The sequence below is a fragment of the Ursus maritimus genome, unplaced genomic scaffold (assembly GCF_017311325.1).
Source record: "Ursus maritimus isolate PB19 unplaced genomic scaffold, ASM1731132v1 scaffold_36, whole genome shotgun sequence".
Classification (NCBI taxonomy): domain Eukaryota; kingdom Metazoa; phylum Chordata; class Mammalia; order Carnivora; family Ursidae; genus Ursus; species Ursus maritimus.
Genome location: NW_024426230.1, coordinates 388,234 through 408,146, shown reverse-complemented (window position 1 = coordinate 408,146; position 19,913 = coordinate 388,234). Strand labels below are relative to the sequence as shown.

Below are 19,913 nucleotides of genomic sequence, written 5' to 3'. Positions count from 1 at the left end.
AATTAGTATCACGCCTAAAAATCGCTGCAATTAATCACATGGGAGGAGGGAACAAAAATTATTTATATGGATTAAACTCATTGAAAGTAAATGTTCTAAGTTACCTGGGAAGGTATAAACTATAGAAGAGCAGGTAAGAAAGAGCTTTCCTATTTTTAGGAACTTGGAGGCACAGACTCAGAATCCAGAAAGTAACTGGGACTCTGAGTAGCAATTAAAAGGACAAAATGGAAGAAAACAGAGGTTTCATTCTCCAGTTGTTTAAATTTTCCTACAATCTTGACATGTTCAAACCTCTTCTATTTAAGGACAAAACGATTTAGCACACAACAAAAATCTCAAAAAGGGCGTCAAGTGGACCACAAAACATTAACGAAAAAGCTTAATGTAGTTCCCAAACCTTTTTCATTAGGATAGAAAAGCCATTCTGCCCAAGAATCTCCACTCCACATCAAAGTTACTGTCTCCCTGATGCAATACCCACCCCCAATGACACATCATTTGAGTAGTGTATGCTGGTATGAGTGATGACTATGACTCAAAGAAAAATATATCTAGTACATTCCACGGTTTTTGTGGAGGCCGCTGCGAAACAAAGAATTTGAAGTAAACGATTATAAAATACAAAAATAAAAAACCAGGTTTTTTTTTTTCTCCAAATTCCTGGTTTAATAAGGACTTGTTTATTTTGAGAAAAAAGGGTCCCAAACATCAGGCTGTTCACAAAAATAACCCACAGTATCAACTTTAGAAAACAAATCTTAAGACTATTACACTAATTATTTTTCTAGAGGATGCATTTGACATGCCAACTCTCATTCACAAAAATACATTGTTACATTTGTGTTGAACAGCCCCACATAGCACTCTTATGTGGGGTATAACACACATACCTCTAACTCAAAGCTGTTCTCAGGTGCTACTCAACTAATGCGATTGCCTTTGCAGTTAGGGAAGCAACTACTGAGCTCATGTATGAATGGAAAGAACTGTACTCCCTGCATAACAAGAGATTATTTTGGAGACAGTTGATAAAAACCACACATCCTTTTTATTGTTAAGTCATAAAGAGGTATCAAAATTAAAAGCAAAAATTACAGGGTAAGACTTAACATAATAACTACTAGGAGCATCAAAGGAAGTGAAAATGGGACTAGGCGCAGGGCAATATGAATTAATGAACATGGGAAGGACAAGGATGGGGAGAACAGTGAGCATGTGCTGAAGAAGATACTAGGGGAGAGGATCTGGTGAAAATTTTGATCTTAGACAAGCGCCTAGGTAAAGAAATAATGGGACAAGATTTCTAAACCCCACTATGTGCTTAAGAGTCATCCTCGCCATTGGCGCTGTCTCTGTCATCCTCTCCTTCCTCAGCCTCTTTTTCATCATCCTTGATCAACTCCAGCTGTGAGAAACAGACACAAATAGGATGGAGTTAGAGGCACTCCATGTGTCCCTGCTCCCCCCTCCACCACCTCTTTCTTTCCTTTCCCGTGGTTTTCACCTGGTCATCCCCCCGATCTTCATTATCATCATCATCCAGTAGGTCCCCCTCCTCAGCAGAGTCATCTGCACCCCCCTCAGACTCCATCTTCACATTAGTCTCATCTTTCTTCAGGGAGCTGCTGCTCTGCTCCTCTTCTGACTTATCATTCTTCATCTCTACTGGGGATGAGAAGGACAAGTCTGTCTAGGGGCAAGTAATGTCCACAGGATGTAGACAATCCCCACTAGTGATCACAGAACTGCAGCACAAATCTAAATCCTCCCACACAAATGCCCTTCCCAATTCAAATTCCCCAAGTTTCATATTCAATTGCTTTATATCCCACTATTCCAACATATACCTTCAACTATCTTCAGTAACTAACCCAACTTTATACCCAACAAGCGGCAAGACCATTTACCTCCTTGTTTGCTCTGTTCTTTCTCAATTTTTTCCAGGCTTTCCAGTAGAGAATCCACTTTTTGTTTTATCTGGGTCAACTCCTTCTTAATGGTCTGAAGGTCATCGCCTTTCACTTTAATACAAACAAAACTCTAGGTCAGAATCAACTCTACCAGAAGCTTAACAGATGCCAAACACATTGCCCACTAAACCATACGGCAATAGCCAGCAGGAGATCCCAGGGGAGAAATGGAGCCAGGATCATACAGTACCAGTCATGGGGATCCTCATTTTTTTTAGTTGGTAGCTAAAACCTGTATCTAATGTGCTTACTCCCTCAGCAACAGTATTCTTATTTTTGTAGGCCCACTAAAGACCTCAATTATAGTTGAAAGCATTTTTTGTACTGTTTGACTTACACATTTTGTAAATTCACAAGTGCCTAGCTCCCCTAAAGTCTTATACTTTAATTGGCCCCTTAATCACTATCTTCTCCTCTTCCATTATCTTGATTATACAAAGGCATTTGTACAAACCCTGACTATTAATTGCATTAATTTCCCTATTCCAACACACAAGAAACAGCAGAATCACAAAGCCACAATAATAATACATACACTTTCCAGACTTGGAGGAAGATCCTCGCTGTCCACTCTTAGAATTGAAGCCACTTTTTCCCCTTCGTGAGGTGTTTCCTGATACACGCTGGCGTTTTGAAGGAACTACAGCCCGAGCAATAGGAGGAGGAGGAGGAACACGTGCTGGGTAACTATACATCCTAGTGGATAAAAGGAAAACAGAATTCCTTCACAACTAAAATTAAGTCAGCAAGATCCATCAGTGACCTTATAAAATAATAAATTAATGTTCACTGTCTCTCAATTTGTATCTTTTTGCTAATTTCACTCCAAAGTCTGGTAAAAACCTCCCTTCTTTGCCATTTTGAATACAGCAGGTACTTCAAGAAAATACTACATACACACAGGCATATCCAATGATAGTTGGTTGTCCTTAAGGGATGGACATAAACGGTTCCTCTGTACTCTGGCAGTATTAATAAAGCATTACTTTGTACAATGAATAGCCTATATATATATACTGATTTTACTCTCTATATACGCTCCAGTAATTCATAAATAAATAAAACACAGTAACAACCCCATATAAAATACTCACAAAGAGGGACTGCAATTTATAATAGAGTCTGCAAACATTGGTATCTCTTATGAGCTAAATCCCTGAACTTTTCATCCACAGAAGTATACAGATAAATTACTATTAGTGATACTAAACTGATCCATATAAAACTGACAGTATTAACCAGTTCTGCCCTATAAAAACAAAGAGCCATTTATATATATGTGTTACCTGTGTATAAAAAGCCATGATCCATTCTAACATTTAAGCAGAGGATGCATTCATAGTTCCAATTCCAACAGGATGGAGAATATTGTCTGTTTTGTTCACTATTCACTAGTGCCTAAATCCACTGCCCAGCACACATTCAGCTCTCAAAAAAAATCACTGGTTCCTTAACTGCTGCTTTCACTGGAGAAGTATCCTAGTGACTGCTGAAGATACACCTCCAAGGGATGGCTTGGTATTGACTCTCATATTTGTAAAGAAAAAATTCAAAGTACAACATAAAAACTTACATGGATATCAGTTCTAGAAAACATTCCATGTTGTTATTTTTATAAGAGACTATGGCAGCATAAGAAGGTAAGACCTACCACTAGAAAAAAAAAAATCCTGTAATTCTGTTTTGTACCTTCTTAGTAACTAACTTGATGCCCAGCCCCAGGTATATTATTCTACAAAAACTACCCACCAACTGCTGTTCTGCCTAATTTCAAAAAGTTTTAAGAAGCAAAAGTGATGTATTACAAAGCCTTAAAACTTTATAATTCATATATATGATGAGTCTCCCTCTAAGATATCTCATCAGTGGCTTATCTCTGAATTTCTAGTCTCCAATCCTCCAGGTAGTGGTCATTCTTTTTTCCTCAACCCAACTTAATCTAAAATGTTTCCACCACCCTACTTTAATATAGTAGTAGCTTATTTTTTCCTAGGAGTAGCTATGACAGGAATTTCCCTAAATTAAGAAAAAGCACATGGTACACTGCCAAACAAGTGAGGGTACAATTTAGTAATTTTCACTCAAGCAGTTTTAAGTCAAGACCACCCAATACTTTTCCCCTTGAAGTACAATAGTTATTGATTTGTCAAGTGCTAAAGAATCAACGACATGGTAAAAGTTACTAAAGCACTCAAAATTTTGTTTTAAGCTCCACTAAGGAACATTTTTAAGTTTGAGCCCCAGGAAATAAGAAAATGTACGATTCGGGAAGTAGGAAGGTGTTATTAGTGCTTCTACAGAGGTTTCTTCTCAGCAAATTAAAAAAAAAAAAAAAGGTTTTATTTATTTATTTGCCAGAGAGAGAACAGGGGGAGCAGCAGGCAGAGGGAGAAGCAAGCTCCCCGCTGAGCAAGGAGCCCACGTGGGACTTGATCCCAGAACCCTGGGGTCATGACCTGAGCTGAAGGCAGATGCTTAGCCGACTGAGCCTCCCAGGTGCGCCCCCAGATACAAAAACTTCTAATCCAGCCCTTGTATCCTAGGATAGGCCTGGGTTTAACTTGACCCAGGCGTCCCGCAGTTTTAAATGAGTTGTTAATTTGTCAGTTTTAATTGGTTTATGGGAATTAACACAAACAAAAAAGATGCTTATAGAAACATTTTATTATCACCACTACTTTCCATACCTAAAGATTTTCTTCTTTGGACCATTAATTTCCCAGTGTATTAATTCAAAAACTATAAAATAAAATATAAAATAATTCAGAAACCACTCTCCTTTGTGCAAAGCGATATTTTAAAAGCAATTTCTTGGGGCGCCTGGGTGGCACAGCGGTTAAGCGTCTGCCTTCGGCTCAGGGCGTGATCCCGGCGTTCTGGGATCGAGCCCCACATCAGGCTCTTCTGCTATGAGCCTGCTTCTTCCTCTCCCACTCCCCCTGCTTGTGTTCCCTCTCTCGCTGGCTGTCTCTATCTCTGTTGAATAAATAAATAAAATCTTTAAAAAAAAATAAAAAAAAAAATAAAAGCAATTTCTTGAGGTAAATGAAGGTGAGTTATCTACATCTTTGGGCATGAAACATCTCAATTTCTTGAGGTGAATGAAGGTGAGTTATCTACATCTTTGGGCATGAAACATCTCATGACCCAAGCCTGTTGGATTTAGAGATCTAAACTACCCCTTCCCAACAACCCACTCACTGGCACTGGCACCAGTCTCCAAACCAATCATCTTGCCATTCCAGATTCCCTACACTTGTCAGCACTGGAACTTCTTCTGAACCGTACAATTTCACCTGATTCAGGTCAGTCATCACAATGAAAATGAGGCAAGAAATGCAGTTTGTTTTGAATCTATGTAATGGCCCCACAAATACGAATAAAAGTCAAATGCTCTAGTTTTCAGAAGAAAAAAGTTTCGGAAGACCAACTGGTAGTGCTAAAGGGCTTTTAGTGCCATGGAACTTAACTGCTGGTCAAGCAAAAATGGATTCTTGAAAAACTCACAAAGATTCCTCTAAGGAAGTTTAAGAAGACCTTCCTTGTAAAATGTCAAACTGCATGACTGTGAAAACATGAAGAGAAAACCATGCCTCTCTGACAACCCTCAAGGTCAAAGGGATAGGAATTACTAAAGCTTCAAGAACTAGCTACAAATTAAGTAACCATTTTCCCCACAAGAAAAACCTTGCTTATCAAGATCAGTATCATGTGCTGATTCCCTACTGATAAAGCCAAAGTCATTAAAGAGTCTTCATAAAGTTTCATTGTTACCACACGAACAAGCACTAAATCCTAAGAGAATTATGATTATACCCTAAACCAGAAATTTGGGCATTAAGCGTTGGTATAAAATGTAGCCCGAATAAAAAAAAAAGTCATTAAAATACCATTTTAAAGAAATTAAAACACTTCTGGACGCACACTAGCTAGCTAATTATCTGAACAGATAAGACAAAGAAACTGTCCTATCTCCAAGCAAAAATATAAGCATTACAAGTCATTTATTAAAAATAAAAGTTTACAGTGGTGCCTGGCTGGCTCAGTCAGTAGAGAATTCAACTCTTGATCTTGGGGTTGTAAATTCAAGCCCTATGTTGGATGAAGAGATTACTTAAAAATAAAATATAAAGTTTACAAAGGCAAGTTTCTTAGATGACTAGATGGTCTTCGGGTCTCAAAAACCCTGATTCATACTATTAAATTTCAATCACTACTATTAAATTTCAATTCTAGTTGTGGGAACAACTAGAATGTATTAGTAAAACTGTATTCTCCTGAATATATTCATTTACTATACCATACCTGCTTCCTGTCTTAAAAATTTAGAGATTAAAAATAATTTTAGGTATATTAATTATCAAACAGGAAATAGGAAGTTCTGGAAATCAACTGTCAGATATTCTAGGCCCACAAAGATCTTAAAAAAATAATGGCTCAGACGGTTAAACATCTGACTATTTCAGCTCAGGTCATGATCTCACGGTCATGTCATCAGCTCTAGACTCAGCAGGGAGTCTGCTTTTCTCTTTTGCTCCTCCCCCCACTTGTTTACTCTCTCTAAAATGATCATAAAAAAAGTAAAAGCTACAACATGATATAGTTTATAAGTAAGAGCAATCTAATAAGATTACTCCCTCCTCCCTATACAATATTGATTTATCAAATTCAGTTTAAACATGCAATCCCATTATAATTTCATTCAAGTGTCAGGAAGTATTTTCTTCTGGCTCATTATTTTTTTATCTATAATGAAATTTCATTATGTTTCTCCCTGCTTACCCCTGGTTTTCCTAGGAGGATTTATTTTACAGGCTACCATGTTGTTTTGGGCTTTAGAATGTGTCAGATCTCTGAAACCTAAAATTCTATGAATGTACCTATTCACAATGAAGTTAAAAATCACTGATGCAGGAACAAGACCAGATCTAGAGAATGCTCATTTCTCAGAAATGTGCTTTGATTTATTAAAAAGAATTTTTTATTTTAAGTAAATTCTACACAACATAGGGCTCGAATTCACCACCCTGGGTCACATGCTCTACCGACTTGAGCCAGGCACACTAAAATGTGCTTTAATTTAGAGAAGTACAGAGAAAAATACGTACAAATCCATGAGATTCAAAAAGAATGATTTTAAGAAAGTGAGATGAGCAAAATCCCAATGAATAAATATCAGTAAAATGAGTCTGTGGGATGTAACTAGAGGAAACCAGGGGAAACACAACAGCAAAAATTATGTACAGAGTTTACCAGCCAAAGAGCAGCATCCTACCTCCGGTAATTAAATAAACTCCCAGTTGATGAAATACTTACCTCAAACACTAGCCACCATGACTCTAGCCACAAACCAGTGCATGAACAACTGAAGACTTGAAACTAAGGCCCCGAGTAAAGCCCTTCTGCTACAGCAACTGTTTGGTTCTTATCAATGTACTCTCCTGAGACAATCTACAACTTCAACTATAGATAGGTTTCCCACCATACCATCCAGGGTAAACCTTCAGAACGCACTCCTTACGTTAACTATTCAAGAATCAAGGCTTTCAATAACTGGTATCTTTAAATATTATAAAATATTATTTCTGGATGGTCTTTCCCATTCTTTATAAAAGCTTCTATGAAACCATATTTGAATGGCAACTATTTCCCATTATCTTTTAAAACTACCAAAACTTTTTTCACTAGACTATAGATAGTACAACCTCTCAGACTTTTAAAATCATGTCATTCTTTTTTTTTGTTTTCAGACTTTATTTATTTGACAGAGAAAGGCAGCCAGCGAGAGAAGGAACACAAGCAGGGGGAGTCGGGGAGGAAAAAGCAGGCTCCCAGCGGAGGAGCCTGATGCAGGATCACACCCTGCGCCAAAGGCAGACGCTTAACGACTGAGCCACCCAGGCACCCCATGTCATTCGTTTTTAATGTAGTAAAAGTAACAGAATGAAATTACCTTAAATGCACAATTACAGATTATGATATAGTTCATTTTAACATGTAGACAAATACTTAACTAAAAACCAAAATTTTAAAAAGTTCACCCTAATGTTAATTTTAATAGTCTATATTTCTTTAAATCTCAAAGATTTATGAGTAGGCTACTGACTCTGCTTAGAAGAATGAAATGTCTATGTAATGTTTAATTCAGGTTTACATTAAAATGTAAATATGAAACTATGTCATGTAAAAAACGGATCCCAAAAAACTTGTTTGCATGTTGCCAAAATGCTTGCTGTTGTGCTTAAAATAAATCAACTAGCATTTTTTTTTTATAATTTGTGTTTTATTTCTAAAGTAAGAGACAATTTCTAAACCTTATTTGCAAGTATTTTCCCACAAACATGCTGCCTTGGTGACTCTTCTTGGGAGAAGCCAAACTGAATATAACTGTGAACTTAAACTTGTTTCGCTAATGCAATTTATGGATAGAGTGCCAATTACCAATATAAATTTGCATAGTACTTTATGTTCCTTAATTTTCTTTGTGCTGCCTTTATCCAATGGTCCATTAAGGATACAAATGTTCTATAGGACTGAAAAACAGCAAGCCCTGCTCACCTTAATGATACAGGGACTAAAGGACAAACCAGTATGTGGCACAGGATCATTCAATACATAGTGGCACCAAAACTATTAAAATTTTAAAGAAAAAACAGTTTTGTAATTGAAGGAAAAACAAAGATTACCTAACCACCGTTGTGGGTTTAAGAACCTGCCCAAAGAACAATGATCAAGGCTGGGAACACCATATGCATTCCTGCTTACAAACGGAAGGAATTAACAGCCCCTGTATGTGTAGAACCAATGTTGCCAATGAATAAATGGTTCTACAATCTTCTTTCAGAAAGAATTGTCGGTTTAGTATTTAGGGGTATTTTTGCAAATTTCAATACATACAACTGAAAACTGCCTCACTGATTTATTTATAACTGTGAGAGGGAAAAAAAATTAACTATACTTTACTCATTTTATGATGTACCCAATTTTTGTATTAAAAAAAATAAAAGCTACATCTTAGAAAATTACAAAAATATAGGGATTTGTCTTGATAGATTCATCTGGGAAGCTACGTTAACACAAAATCAGATGTTTCCAGGAAAGACAACTTGAAAATTCACCTGAAAATTTTCAAACAAAAAATAATCTGAGCGATAATATGTGGGTTGCTTTGATCATCCATTCAGAAACAGTACTGGATTCAAGACTATGTTCAGGAAAAAAAAATTGTTTTTAAATCTTTGCTTCTGCTTATAATCAAGCTTTACATCCAGGTGGACATTCGTTAATAGACACCGTGTCCCAAGAATTATAACCTTATTCATTTGTCATAATGTTAACATACGTACTCCCCAAATGTCACTTTGGGTCTTTTCCAAAGATGTCTTAAAAACTGCCCATGTGGTACAATTTTAATTTTTTTATAAAGCCAAAATTATAAAAGAGTATTCAGAATATTGTTTACAGACCATATGTTAAGAACATGTAAGCCCATTCATTCCTATATTCTCATTTTACCAAGCTGGGCCAGAAGAGTACATTTCTTTGGCTTACAATAAAATTTCTTTTAAGTAGCTTTCTGAGAACACAGACTTGTGGCTCCCAAGGGGCTAGGGAAAAGTGCTTCATGGTTAATTTTTAGGAAGTATGGAACTGTATCCTGATTACACTGGTAGATACCATACCTTGTTTATACTATGTATGTTAAAACTGTACAGAGTAAATTCTGCTGTACGTATAAAGATATCCTATTTTTATCTTTCCATTCTTGAAATCTCCTTGTAATGTTTCTGCCCCACCATTATCAAAATCTACCCATGTCAAAGTCACCAATGACCCCACAATTTCTAAATCTTTGTATTACTTAATATATGTAGTTCATCCCTCTACTCTTTCAATACATATTCACAGAGCCAGGACATTTCATGCTTCTGGTTTTTCTCCAGGTTTCTTTACGGCATTCTCAATTACCCATACTGATTCCTCTCCAGTCTTTCAAAGTTCCAGGGATCTCTACTTTCTATCTCCACTCATCCAATATTATGGTTGTATGACCTACAAGCAGACACTACTGTATCTCTGTATAAACAACTGCCTATTTAACATCTCTCAAAGTTAATGTCTAATAAACATGTCCATACCAGTCTGAATATTCACTCCCCAACCAAGTTCCTATGTTCTTCTCCTACCACTGTTTCTGTAAATTCCAAGTCTCTAGTTGTCCAGGCCAAAACTCTGGTGACATCTGATTCCACTCTCAGCCTTCACACTGATCTGCAAGCAGATCTGTCTGGATTAACTTCAAAACTTTCCAACGGCTTCCCATCTCATTTAGTAAAAGCTAAAGATGCCTTAACTTGCTTTTTTGTGTTCAATCCACCCATCTTCTCGGAGACCATTTATTTTCCACCACAGCACCCCTGGTGAACACAACAATGCCTCTCCTCAAGTGGCCTCTAGGAAAGAACTTGTCACAACCACACTATCAACACATAACAAACCAAACCTATCTTTATAGTTGGAAAGCCAGGAGCAGTGATCTGCTTTTCCTAGCTTTATAAAGACTACTGGGAGTTTCCCCCTAGGAAAACCACACAAAACAAAGTTGAATATAATAATCTACCACAAAATTGCATCATTTTTCAAGCCATTACAAAAGAAAATCAGATCTCGTTCCAATGGATGTGATGAGACTACCATGTCATACTTGCTTTAAGGAAATCACAAAACTTTCCACTGGTAAGTTTCTCCTGCTATTACATATTTTGTACCCTATGAATCTCTTTNNNTTGCTAAACTCCACTAATCTCACAGTAGTAACACATTTATTACTGCAAGGTAATAAAGGTCCTAAAGAAAAAGGTTATCTGCCTGAATTAAGTCAAATTCTATTTGGTGGACTTTTTCATTCCTTGGATACAGTTCTTAAGAGGGTATATCAAAGTATAATCTTACTCTATTTATCAAAGGGTACCTTCTCTTTCTTTCCCTGAAAAATGAGTTTCTTGGATACCCCATCAATATTCCTTGTCAGCTTTGTTCCAAAACAGCGGTCTGACTTCTCTAACTTCCTGCCTGAAGAGTAGTCTTCAGTCATCACAATTCTCATATTCAACACTACTCAAAATTCACCTGACCCAGTAAAGCTTAACTTTGCCCCATTCTAGACCTGCAGTGTCCAACTGAGTAATCACTGGCCACATGTGGCTATTCTAATTAAAATCTCAGTTCCTCAGTCACATTAGCCACATTTCAAGTGCACAACAGCCATATGTGACTGTCTACCACACTAACCCCACAGATACAGAATATATCTATCACCACAGAAAGTTCTATTAGACAACACTGTTCTATTTTGTTGCTGCCACAGATATCTACTGCCTACATATAATTTCCAAACACAGCTTAGAATTCTATTAATTTTCCAGTCTATAATAAAACCATAATCCTTACAAATTAGTAAACGTTGTTAGTATAAAGTGATAGTTAACATGTCTCCTGGGATCACAAGGCAGAATGATGAAACTATAAAAAACTTGAAAACAGTAATACATCAAAAATGTCAATATCAGATACTGTATCCAGAGACTTGTATTTATAATATACAAAGCCTTACACTCAACAAGAAAACCCAATATAAAGATAAAAGGATCTGATTACATTTCTCCAAAAATAAATATCTATTAAGCACACAAAAATACTCAATATCATTAGTTTTTTTTATTTTTAGTAATCTCTACATCCAATGTGGGGCTTGAACTCACAACTGAGATCAAGAGCTGCATTACCTTTCAACTGCACTAGCCACGTGCCCCTTAACATCACTGGTTTTTAAGAAAATGCAAATCAAAAAAACCACAATGGTATAACATTAACTATACTAGTTCGAGGGTAATCAACAAAGACAAGCAATAATAAAACAAATGTTGGCAAGGATGTGGAGAAAGCAGAACCCTCATACATGACTGATGGGAATGTAAAATAGTACAACTGCTTTGAAAGACAATATGGGCTTACCTTGGGTTAAATATGGAAATATCATAAGACCCAGCAATTTTACTCTTGGTATATAGCCAAGAGAGATGAAAACACAGGTCTATGCAAAAATGTGTATACAAATATCCATAGTAGCATTGTTCAAAACGTGAAAACATCTCCAATGTCCACCAACTGATGAATGGATAAACCAAATGTGATATCATCCATACAATGGATTAAAATCCAGCAATTATACTGCTGGGTGGTTCTGTCATTTAAGCTTCTGTCTTCAGCTGAGGTCACGATCCCGGAATTCTGGGATCTGGTTGGACTCCCTGCTCAGCAGGGACTCTGCTTCTTCCCCCCTCTCCCCATGCTCTTTCTCAAATAAAAATCTTAAAAAAAAAGGAATGAAGTACTAACTAATGGTACAACATGGATGAACCATTAAGTGGAAGAAATCAGTCAAAAACGACAAATGCTGTATGAATCCACTGATATGAAATGTCCAGAATAGGCAAATCTACAGACAGAAATTGGATTAGTAGTTGCTAAATCTTGGGATAGATTAACAGAGAATGACTGTTAACAAAGTGTTTATTTTGGGGGTGATGGAGGAATGTTCTAAAATTAGAACATAGTAGTCATGACCACACAACTCTAAATATACTAAATTGAACTGGACACTTTAAAATGAATTTTATAGGGGTGCCTGGCTGCCTCAGTCATTTATAGGTCTTTGGCTCAGGTCATGATCCCAGGGTCCTGGGATTGAGCCCCAAGTAGGGCTCCCTGCTCAGGAGGAAGCCTGCTTCTCCCTCTTCCTCTACGCCCCCATGCTCTCTCTTGCCCTAATAAAATCTTAAAAAAAAAAAATAAATTTTATATAGTGTGTGTGTGTGTGTGTGTGTGTATATATTCAGGTAGATTTGTCATTCTCCTTGACATTAAAAGAAAAAAATTAATGTCAAGGAGAATGACAAATCTACCTGAATTAAGAGTATCCTGAAGTAGAATCCTAAAACAGCAGAGGCTATCTTTGGATTAGAGGTTATAACAGAATGGCATTTAAAATTCAGAATCATATAGCAGATTCTCAGGATCTTTTTGAACCATCATCTGCTTATCAGGTGTTTATCATGTCTCAGCTTTCATACGATAGCCTACTATCAAAACCTATTCATTAGAAAATGTTTCCTACGCTCCCAAGTTTTCGATAGAAAAATGATTAAGAATTACCTGGCTGTCCATAACTGAGGGTCAAATGCTTCCCCAGGAAAGAAGTGATCTCCCACCTACTAACTGAGAGTCCAGGGCACAATAAAAATAAGCAAACAGCCCAAAATGAATGCTAAGTGAACTTAAGAATGTACTGTTAAAATTTTAAGTCAATAATACCAAGTTTATGTTGAAAGTGTATTCTGTACTAAACTATGCTCTCAACTAAAATTCTCCTAGCAACTATAACATGATCAGGTTCCCATACAAAAAATAAGTCAGGGGTTCAGAGCAAATGCACAATTTCACCTTATGCTTAAAATGACATCTACGAAGGTATCCCTTAGCTTTCCCAAGTAGTTAAGAACCCTGTTGGTCTGAATCACGTGCCTTTCCAAGCAGATGGTCTCACCCAATACTTCAAAACCTAAATATTTCATGTGCTCCTCCTTCAGGTCCACTGCTACTCAGGAATATCAGAAAAATGGAAAAAAAGGAGGGAAGCAAGATGATAGCCCCACTAATCCCAGTAACACAGAAGGGGAGGGGCTTCAATCTACAGTCACTATTTCTGTAATTTATTATCTAAAACCTAAAACTTTGTGTGCCTAGAACAAAATAAGGGCTTAAATATTAGTTCAATATGATGGCTAGCCTCTTTCCCTTGTCCTGCATTTCAACAGAGTTCTCCACCACTGTACTTCACCTCAACTACTTTTCTCCACTGAATACTAGGATACCATTCTCTAGAAAAGAGCTGTTAAGTACCAATAACATTTTTTCCCCAAATTCAAACAACTCAAACCCTCTAAACCTCCCTTTCATGTAAACTTTACTAGTATAATCTTAATCATAAAACTTAAAAATCTAAGCTATATTTATTTTCTCCCTACAAAACACATAACCCTCATAACTCAATAAATTACACCAAGACCAGTTCACCTCAGAAATTCCTATACCTCCTCTCCATTCCAACATTTACTATGTTAACTACTTAATACATCTTTTTTCCCCTCCAATTTCTCTTTTCTAGCCATGAACCTGTTCCTAAGTTAATTCCGCCTATGTGGCATATGCCGAACATGCCATACAAAGCCCTCTATAACCAACACTTAAAAAAAAAAAAGATTTTATTTATTCATTTGACAGAAACTGTGCGTGCGCGAACAAGCAGGGGGAGGCACAGAGCGAGAGGGAGAAGTAGGCTCCCCACTGAGCAGGGAGCCTGATGTGGGGGGCTTGATGCCAGGACCCTGAGGTCATGACCTCAGCAGAAGGCAGATACTTAACTGACTGAGCCACCCAGGCACCCAACCAACACTCTCCAATTATAACTGGCTGCTTTCCCAAATACAAACAGGGATACTTAAAACTCTGTACCTTTACCCTATCTGTGGCAAAACCTCCTACTCACTACCAAAGCCAAGCTGAAATATAGCATTTTGTGAAACTACCTGGGGGCTCTTAAAATCTTAGGAAAGCTCAGCGCTCCATAAAAGGAAACACGACTCATCTTCCTATGATGCAATGAAGGGAACATAGCAGCTGATATTAATTCCACATCATTTTCTTCACTGTTATCATACAGTGCTTGCTACAACAGTTTCTTCAATAGGTAACATACGGGTTGCAATACATGTGCTATATTAGATATGTGAGGTGATGTATTCCATTCTTTCTATTCATGGTGTGCTGGCATATTTACTTAAGATACTTACGATATGGAGTAATAATAGCACTCTGAAAAAGCTCTAATGGAAGAACTTTACAGTCTAGTCACTTATACACTGTTTACATTATTATTCACGTACCGTATGCAATATGTGATGATATAAGTCCACATAGACCACTGAACTAAAATCAGGGTCTTTCTGAACCATCATTTGTTTATCAGGTATTTATTTTGTCTTAGCTTTCATACTATAGTCTACTGTCAAACTTAATAATTAGACACTTGTTTCCTGTGTTCCCAAGTTCTCAATAGAAGAATGATCTAGAATTACTTGGCTGACCATAACTGAGTCATGTTTCTTTTTCGTTTAAATTGAAATATGAGGGGTGCCTGGGTGGCTCAGGTGGCTGGGCGTCTGCCTTCAATTTAGGTCATGATCCCAGGGTCCTGGCATTGAGCCCCGAGTCGGGCTCCCTGCTCAGCTGGGAGTCTGCACCTTCCCCCATTTCCCACTCATGCTCTATCTCTGTCAAATAAATATTTTTTAAAAATAAATAAATTGACATATGATTCATGTACCATAGGATAAACCCTTTGAATGTGTACACAAACTTGTGCAACCATTACCACTATGTAATTCCAGAACAATTTCATGGGTTATCTTGTAAGAGAAAGAAATGTGGGACCACAACTGATTAAAATCCATAGAATTTCAGTATTTCTCTAAAAATGGATGGTTCTATACTTAAGGAAACACTAAGTATTTGTGGCACAAATAGCAAACACTTATAAATCAATTATGATTATAATAATGCCAGCTTAACTGTAACAAGCATCAATTCCATGCTTACATTAGCCTACATAAGAACTTTCAGATCTACTTGTAGTATATTCCAATTTTGTTTAAAAGGTTAAGATCCCTCAAAAAATAGACCTTTAATGCCCGTGGATCTCCAACAATGTGCTGAATATTTTTATTACAACACTTTTGGCAAGAGAGCACATACAGCCTTCTAATGCTCCGTAATTTCAAAAGTGAATCCCTAAAACTCAACGTGGAAAGAGATTTTAAATAAATTAGAAATAAAGTTTAAGAAACTGAAAAACAGATCATTTGTAAATATTTCAAAGCAACTGTTCACACAAGAAGTCCTCCAGCAACAATTTTCTTAGAAGCAACAACATTCTCAATAGGACACATTTGAAACTGGATCTCTGTCAGAAGCTTGCAAGTTTTCAGACTTTCAACAACAACAAACAGTATGTTTTGCACACAGGTGTGACTTATGCAACTCCCCTAGTTTTATACACAGATGCCCATGAATAGTCATCATTAAACAAAAAACTTCTTCTGGGGTTGTATCCTACCAGAAAAAAATGTTTTGGTTACTCAATTTTCGTTTATAGTATACGTGAAACAGAGCTGACAGTATGTATGATTGTCAGATACTAATACATCTAAAATGGCAGTTCCACATGTATCAGCAATTTTTATTAAAATTCATCCCAAAACTTACAACACCTATAAAATTAGGAATGGCCTTAAGAACAAAAACAAAAGACAGGCCTAACTCAGGTAATCAGTGAAAAAGGTAACTTAGGGAAAAAACTTAATAACCATTTGGATTTTTCGTCATTAAAATGCAAAATCTGATCACTGTTATAATGCTAAGATATTAACAAATACATTTATTTAACTTTAGAAGAACAGCACCATTCCTGATAAAGCATGTAATGAAAATCCTTTTAAACTATGGTCATCTTTAATGACCACAGGTAACACTTTTAACTTTTCCACCCATACCCCAAATTAAAATAGTGCAATATGCTCTCACTGGCTGTCTCTGTCAAATAAATAAATAAAATCTTTAAAAAATAAAAAAGTGCAATATGTAGCATAAAGCTACAGAATCTGATCCTGTTGCCTCCTCAGTAGACAACATACTAAAATATAGGTTAGGATTAACATTTGATTACCCTTCAGTTTTAAAGGTATTTACAATCCTTGGGACTTGATCACAAATGCCCACCTGTTCCCAAACGAAAATACAAGTCATTCTAATTCTCCTAAGAAAACACTGTTAATTACCTACTTCCTGATACTCCTTATAAAACACCCAATGCTTCCTGCATTCTTAAAATTTCTGTCGAAAATCAGGTTAATGATGACTAAAATGCAAAATGCCTTTATGAAGTAATTCTGGTCTTCTTTTCCATAACCCCCTCATGCTCCCTCATCCCTAAATGAAAGGAAAAAAAGAAAATAGAACCTGAAATCTCATCAAGCCTGCAATCTATCCAGCAGGTCAGAGAAAATACAGGTGGCAGAGAAACATGCTAAAATACACAAAAATACAACCCACAAAATCAAGTCTGTGGAAAACATATGAGATTAAGGTATGTTTTAATTATGTATAAATGGTACTGAGATTATGTTTATAAAAGCAGTCTTTGTCTTTTACTCTGCACTATTCTGTCTTTGGGGGCGGGGGGGAGAGTATATTAAGCAGGCTCCAGGCCCAGTGTGAAGCCCAAGGAGGGGCTTAATCTCACAACCCTGAGACCAGTACCTGACCTGAAATCAAGAGTCAGATGCCTAACTGACTGAGCCACCCAGGTGCCCCTACACTGTTCTCTTTTACATATATTTAAACTGAGGTGTTTTAAAAGACAGAGAAAAAAAACCAAAAAACAACCAACCGTCCCCCAACAACAACACAACTGCTTCCTTCTCTCCCACTCCCCCTGCTTGTGTTCCCTCTCTCACTGGCTGTCTCTCTCTGTTAAATAAATAAAATCTTTAAAAAAAAAAAAAAAAGATGTCTAGAAAACAAACACTAACCACTGTTCATTTCACTGTGCATTAGTTAGTAAGACTATTGTCAAACATAAAGAACTCGAATTGTGCTACAGATGTTAGTTTTTTGGGAAGACAATTGGTGGGGTATCCATAAGACCCTTCCATTTTGATAAATGCCAACAAAGTAATATACGCCAGTATTAATAGTTATTAAAAAATACTAATTCAGAAGTATAACTGAGGAAATTTAGCATATTAAGAAATCTGAAGATCTTGAAAACAAACAGGAATGAGTCCTAATGGTTGTCACTAATTGGTTGTAAACAGTTACAATACTTGGGGCTTGTTACGTTTATAATGCAACTTCTTTTTTTTGTTTTTAATTTTTTAAAAGATCCTATTTATTTGAGAAAGAGAAAGAGCACGAATAGAGGGGGAGAAGGGGAAGAAACCCAATGTGAAGCTCGATCCCAGGACTCCGGGATCATGACCTGAGGAGAAGGCAGACACTTAAGGGACTGAGCCACCAGATGCCCCTATAATGCAATTTCTTATCTTTCATGTTTCCTTTAGTCTTCACAGCCACTCTATGAGTATTACGCATTATTATTTCCACTTTAGGGGTAAGAAAACTGTGATTATATAGGACTTTGGTCATAAACTTCTTTGCTAAATATGAAGTCTTTGGATTCTTCAACTGTTCTTTCTTAGGCTCCTTATCAGCTGCCTCTCTACCATAAGAGTAAGTAGAACTCAAGATCCCAGAAAGCTAGATAATAAAGAAATGATCTACGGGTGCCTGGGGTGATTAAGTGACTCTCTTCCGCTCAGGTCATGACCTTGGTCCTGGGATCAAGCTAGGCATCAAGCTATTATCAGGCCCCAAGCTCAGCAGGGAGTCTGCTTCCCTCTCTCCCTCTCCCCCAGCTCCTGCAGGCTCTCTAATAATATTAAAAAACAAACAAACAAACCCCAAAACAAAATGAAAACAAAGCCTCCTAAAGAAACACCATATTTCTGTCTTGAAACATTTATGTAAATTTTATGTTAAGGGTATGACTGAAGGGATTAGGTATACACTGATTTAACCCCGTTTACACAGGAAGACCCAGAGCTTTCAGCTCATCGCAGAGCCAATTTCCCATTCTGCTTTAATAAAGAATCCAACATAGTTGATTTAGGATCACTATGTTAGTAACTAAGACAATAACAAAAGTCTTAACCTTGCAAATAAAGTATCTTCAGAATGACTTCTGAGCAGAAACTAATGCAATTTTCCTGACTAGTTTTATTTTTGACTAAATATGTTCATTTTCCCATCACAGTCCTCAGTAATATACTTGAATCAGCCAGAAGTCTTTCTTTTTCTATTGGCTGAGATTAGAACGGAAGGAGAAAGACATTACTTTTCACCAACCCTCTATAAAATCAAGCGATACATTAAAGGTATTCTCTTGACCTCTTAAAAACTGAAGAGTGAGGCCAATATTGGCACTGCCACCAACTTTTAGGATCAAACAGCAGTGGCAAGAAATTTGAAGGTATTTCTGCAAACATCTGACCTTCTTCACTATTCCTTGATGTTTACATCTCTTTTCAATTAACCCTTTGAAAGTCCTCACTCAAAACAGTCTTCTGCAAAGTTATAGTGGGATGATGGTAGGGATGGTCAAAAGTTTTGCTGCCTCAAAAGGACAACTAAAAGTGAAACCTCAGATGGCTATTCTCATCAAAAAGCTAGGATTGTACATGTTAAAATTCTCTACACATTCAATTTAAAACAGGAGTTTCTTACGTGACAGTCCATGGTACACCCCAAATTACTTGTGTTACATATATACATACATAAATCTATTAGAATTTTTCTAAAGGGAGCCATGGACAAAAAAATAGGTAAGAATTACAGAAATAAAACTACTTCCTCATCTTTTCTTACCAATGATTCTCAACTCTCTGACATCAAATTTCTTGAGAAGCTTTAAAAAATACATAGCAATATGCAAGAATCTACCTAGACAATATGTACAAGAATCCCGTATAGTTGGACAGGAGTGTTGTTTTTTTTTTTTTTTTAAAAGATTTTATTTATTTATCTGACAGAGATAGAGACAGCCAGGGAGAGGGAACACAAGCAGGGAGTGGGAGAGGAAGAAGCAGGCTCATAGCGAGGAGCCTGATGTGGGGCTCGATCCCAAACGCTGGGATCACGCCCTGAGCCGAAGGCAAGCGCTTAACCAGCTCGCCACCCAGGCGCCCGGACAGGAGTGTTTTTAAG

The 19,913-nt window shown here is 37.0% G+C and overlaps 1 protein-coding gene across 10 annotated transcripts in view; it reads right to left on the bottom strand.

Annotated features, from left to right (window-relative positions):
* Positions 1-1,032: 1,032 nt before the first annotated feature.
* Positions 1,033-19,913, bottom strand: part of HNRNPC (heterogeneous nuclear ribonucleoprotein C) — a 54,286-nt gene continuing 35,405 nt past the window's right edge. For 8 of the 10 annotated variants that reach the window (XM_040620677.1, XM_008711128.2, XM_040620680.1 and 5 more), the window contains 4 exons: positions 2,509-2,669; positions 1,911-2,024; positions 1,508-1,668; positions 1,033-1,408 (listed from right to left, as the gene is read on the bottom strand). In XM_040620677.1, the coding sequence (XP_040476611.1) occupies positions 1,325-1,408; positions 1,508-1,668; positions 1,911-2,024; positions 2,509-2,669 (520 nt within the window). In that variant the 3' untranslated portion in view covers positions 1,033-1,324. The remainder of the gene's footprint in view (positions 1,409-1,507; positions 1,669-1,910; positions 2,025-2,508; positions 2,670-19,913) is intronic. The other 2 variants (XM_008711127.2, XM_040620684.1) reach the window with 1 other exon arrangement.